Consider the following 5,465-nt stretch of genomic DNA (forward strand, 5'->3'; position numbering starts at 1 on the left):
TCTAACACAATAATAACTGAGTTGGAATAAACAATTTAAGATTAAGTACACACGTGAATAAAAATTATGAAGAAGAAATTTTTTCACTCTAGTGAAAGATCAATTTTTATTTACAAAAAAAAATTTATTAGCAAAAAAAATATATATATTTTTTAATATTATATATAATATTTACTTTATATTTTTGATGTGATTGCTTCATTGTTATGAACATAAACATTTTTCTCTTATTATGTGCGTCATTCCTATAATATTATAGGAACCATTCCTATAATATTATAGGAACCATTCCTATAATATTATAGGAACCATTTCTGTAATATTATAGGAACCATTCCTATAATATTATAGGAACCATTCCTATAATATTATAGGAACCATTTCTGTAATATTATAGGAACCATTCCTATAATATTATAGGAACCATTCCTATAATATTATAGGAACCATCCCCATAATATTATAGGAACAATTCCTATAATATTATAGGAACAATTTCTATAATATTATAGGAACAATTTCTATAATATTATAGAAACCATTTCTGTAATATTATAGGAACCATTCCTATAATATTATAGGAACCATTCCTATAATATTATAGGAACCATTTCTGTAATATTATAGGAACCATTCCTATAATATTATAGGAACCATTCCTATAATATTATAGGAACCATTTCTATAATATTATAGGAACCATTCTTATAATATTATAGGAACCATTTCTATAATATTATAGAATCCATTCCTTTGATAATATAAGGACCATTTCTATAATATTATAGGAACCATTCCTATAATATTATAGGAACCATGCCTATAATAATATAGGAACCATTTTTATAATATTATAGGAACCATTCCTATAATATTATAGGAACCATTTCTAAAATATTATAGAAACCATTTCTATAATATTACAGGAACCATCCCCATAATATTATAGGAACAATTCCTATAATATTATAGGAACAATTTCTAAAATATTATAGAAACCATTCCTATAATATTATAGGAACCATTCCTATAATATTATAGGAACCATTTCTGTAATATTATAGGAACCATTCCTATAATATTATAGGAACCATTCCTATAATATTATAGGAACCATTTCTATAATATTATAGGAACCATTCTTATAATATTATAGGAACCATTTCTATAATATTATAGGAACCATTTCTATAATATTATAGGAACCATTCCTATAATATTATAGGAACCATTCCTATAATATTATAGGAACCATTCCTATAATATTATAGGAACCATTCCTATAATATTATAGGAACCATTCCTATAATATTATAGGAACCATTCCTATAATATTATAGGAACCATTCCTATAATATTATAGGAACCATTCCTATAATATTAAAGGAACCATTTCTATAATATTATAGGAACCATTACTATAATATTATAGGAAAAATTTCTATAATATCATAGGAACCATTCCTATAATATTATAGGAACCATTCCTTTAATAATATAAGGACCATTCCTATATTATTATAGAAACCATTCCCATAATGTATTGAAGCTATTCCATTATTGTATTGGAATGTTTCCGATAAACTATGGGTATGTTTCCTATAATGAGCATAGGAGTGATACCTATCATGATCATTTTATTATAGGAACCATTCCTATAATTTTTGGAAAGGTTCCTATAAATTTTTCTCCGTGTACCTACATAGAAAAAATTAAAAAAATTTGTTTTTATTGTGACTGGTGGGACAGGCGTTTGTGACTGGTGGGACAAGTACAAAATGTCCACATCAAGTTGTTTATTAAAAAGACTTTTATATTATTTCAACCTTAGAAATATTATTGTTTATATATTTAACTATAAATTATTTAGGATAATTAAAAAAAAACTAATTAAAAAATACAAATAAAGGATTTAGCATGCTGACAACACGATCTTGATAAACTTAGGTGTTAATTAATAACGAACATAAACAAAATTTGTTCTTAAAACTATAATATTAATTATGTTAGTTAATAACAAAGATAAAATGAATTTGTTGTTAAAACTATTAAAACATTTGACCCGGATACAAGTTAGTACGGCTGAAAAGTTACTAGGAGCGAAAACTCGATATTATTGATTAAAAAAAATTTTCTTTACTAATTAGTAAAATATAAACTTTTAATAATAAATTACGACTAAATTAGAAAAATTTTGAAATTTTTACTCACAAAATCACATTTAAAAAATAAAATGCCAGCTACCAAAAGTACAAACCCGTTTCATTTAGACAAACCATAAACCTTTGCTCAGGAGCTTAAATATAAATATAAAAATATCATTAGATATACTTCAGACATTATTGTCATTTTAATGCTTCTAGCGTAGCTTCTGTTAAATCCGGTCCATAATGATGATCACTGGGCGTTCGGTGTTTATAATGCTATTACCAAAAAATAATAATATTATTTAAGACCGCGTGGCATTAGACGAGCAGCATTAAGAAACACTAAAATATTTAATAAATTTTTACAACACTCGGGTATTAACATTAACCGTGACTCGGTTCCTTATTTAGCGGCGTTAAATCTCGACACCTCAAATCAACGATTTCTAGAGAACCAGATACAGAGCTCGAGGAGATTACGCTCTAAAAGGTTTATTCAAATAAGGCTGTAAAAGAATAAACTCAAAAGATTATATTAAGCTACTTTACAACTTATTTCTCGGGTTTTAGATTTTTCATTTTTTATTATTTTAAATAACTTTATTTATGTGTCGTCATTTGTTTAATCCAACCTCAGACTCACGATATTCAAATTTTCGTCCCAAGTCCTGTCTTAAATCATAAGTTATAAGTCACCATGCCGGATATGCTGGGCGACCCATCTAAGGAGGTTATTTTTTTGAGGAAAAATTTTCGGCTGTTTCGTAAACTTGTCAAGCAGACGCACTTTAATTTGGAAGAAATTGAAGGTAAAAAAAATTAAATCTTCTTTAAAATATAATTAACAACTTTTAAAAGCACAACTTTAAAGTTTGTCGGCTAAATTTACGGACCAGTCCGTAAAATAAAAATTTTTATTCATCTTATTACACACAATATAATTATTATGATGAACAATTAATAAAGGCAATACTTTTTAAAGTTTGTTAGTTAATTTTACGGACTAGTCCGTAAAATAAAAATTTTATTTTATTTTCCTGCACAAAATATAATTATTATTAATTTTCAGGGTTTAAATTTCAACAAATTATATTTTAGTCCATTAACCACAAAATGTATAATTAATTTTAACCAATAAGTCCTTTAAATTGCGGACCACTTTTGACACATTTTATTTTAATGTAATTTTAAATATTTAAATCCTTAAAAAATAAGAAACTTTCTTTGAAATCGTTAAAAATTACCGGTATTATAATTAACAATTAATAACAGCAATAATTCTTGAAGTTGGTCGGTTAAATTTACGGACCAGTCCGTAAAATAAAATTTTTCATTCATCTTATCGTGCACGATATAATTATTATGATGAACAATTAATAAAGGCAATACTTTCAAAGTTTGTTAGTTAATTTTACGGACTAGTCCGTAAAATAAAAATTTTATTTTACTTTCCTGCATATAATATCATTATTATTAATTTTCAGGGTTTATATTTCAACAAATTATATTTTAGTCCATTAACCACAAAATGTATAATTAATTTTAACCAATAAGTCCTTTAAATTGCGGACCACTTTTGTCCCAAAAATGTCCTCAAGTTGTCCCAAAAATGTCCTAAAATTTTTCATCTATTAATTTTAGGACAAATCTACAACCGTGCAAAAATAAATTGTTTTTTTTTTTAATTATTTGAAAAACGTTCAAAATTGTCCTAAAAATATTAAAAAAATGTTCCGAAAATGTCCTAAAATTGTCCCAAAAATGTTCAATAAATGTTTCATCCATTAATTTCTAGACAAATCTACAGCTGTGCAAAAATAAATTATCTTCTTCAAAATCATTTAAAAACCGTTTAAAATTGTAATAAAATTGTCATGAAATTGTGAAGTCTTCTGAAAATCTTCAAAAAAATACCTAAAATCGACGAAAAATTACTTAAACGCACTATTTTAAAATTTTTAATTTTTTTTTGAGATGTCCCAAAATTGTCCCAAATTGTGTCACGTTTGGATGTCCCACGCTTGGGACATTTTTGGGACAATTTTGGGACAATTTTTTTTTACACGGGATTTAAAATATTTAATTCCGTCAAAACAATTATTCTCATAAATTTTTAACGTTTATTATGTCGAACCTCAACAATATTAAAAATTAATACTTTCCAAATTTTTTTCATTGTAAATAATTGTAATTAATTTGATCCCAGCTCTTGCCTTAATCTACCTCAAAGTTGTCAACGACCGCGGTCCAATAACAAGATCATCATTCCACGACATTCTTCACGCAGGATTCGATTTCACAGAAAACATCCGCCATTTGTTAATCGACAGAATATTTTCCGTGTTAACGGATCAAAATGCGCTGCACCTGGACCTGGAGCGCTGGATCAAAGCCCTGTCGTTGACCTTAAGAGGAACTTTGTCCGAAAGATCAAAAGCTGCTTTCAACGTCTATGATTCACTGATGTCCGGAAAAGTGAGGCGCGAGCAGATTTATCTGAACATGCGAGGCTGTTTAGTGGGGCTGGGCGACGAGGATCAGTCCGAATCCTTAAAAGTGAGTGATTTTAAACTTATCCAAGCCCAAAAAGCAATAATTGTCCTTTTAGGATTTAGTGGAGATGATTTTGAAGAACCTGGACCTGGACCGCGACGGACACATCAGTGAGGTGGATTTCTGCCAAGCTGCTGATAAGAATCCGCTTTTGTTGGAATGCATGGGACCAGTGTTTCCTTCGCGAGAAGCCTGTCACGCTTTTTCGACGACTTTCACTCGTAGTCCTGGAGATTTTTGAGGTATTTAAATGGATATTTTCGGCGGGATCTACTGTAGAAGGTAACAAGGAACAAAGGTTGCTTCAGACAGAAGATATCTCTGGATATTACAAAGACTATTATGAAGACTTGGAGTCTTCCAGACAGATATAAACTGTAACGCTTCATTTGGTTTTAAATAAAGCAACGTTTGAGCTTCAAGGTTTGTTATTACGTGCTATGGATCGTGATGATCGGTAATGAAGTGTTGCAGATTTGATTTATAGGATTAACAAGGGTGATCTTGTTTAGATCAGAGAGCTCTTTTTGCAGGGATATACGGAAAAAAAATTAATTTGGTTTCAAAGAAAAATTTTTGAACAAAGAAAATAATATTGAAGAGTTTCATTCACAGTAAAAAATTTTGTGTAAAATCAACACAATCCTAGTGTTAGAATCCGTCAACACAATTTGAGTGTTAATTTTCAACACAAAAAATAGTGTTGAATTTTTAACACAAATATTGTGTCAAAATTAACAGTAATTTTGTGTCAACTATATCTAA

The 5,465-nt window shown here is 28.2% G+C and overlaps 1 protein-coding gene across 1 annotated transcript; it reads left to right on the forward strand.

Annotated features, from left to right (window-relative positions):
• Positions 1-2,844: 2,844 nt before the first annotated feature.
• Positions 2,845-4,964, forward strand: LOC123270194 (EF-hand calcium-binding domain-containing protein 1-like). The gene is made up of 3 exons (XM_044736137.1): positions 2,845-2,956; positions 4,354-4,703; positions 4,756-4,964. Exons 1-3 carry the CDS (start codon positions 2,845-2,847, stop codon positions 4,939-4,941), a joined length of 648 nt encoding a protein of 215 aa, XP_044592072.1. The 3' UTR covers positions 4,942-4,964.
• Positions 4,965-5,465: the final 501 nt, after the last annotated feature.

The sequence above is a fragment of the Cotesia glomerata genome, linkage group LG8 (genome assembly GCF_020080835.1).
Source record: "Cotesia glomerata isolate CgM1 linkage group LG8, MPM_Cglom_v2.3, whole genome shotgun sequence".
Lineage (NCBI taxonomy): Eukaryota > Metazoa > Arthropoda > Insecta > Hymenoptera > Braconidae > Cotesia > Cotesia glomerata.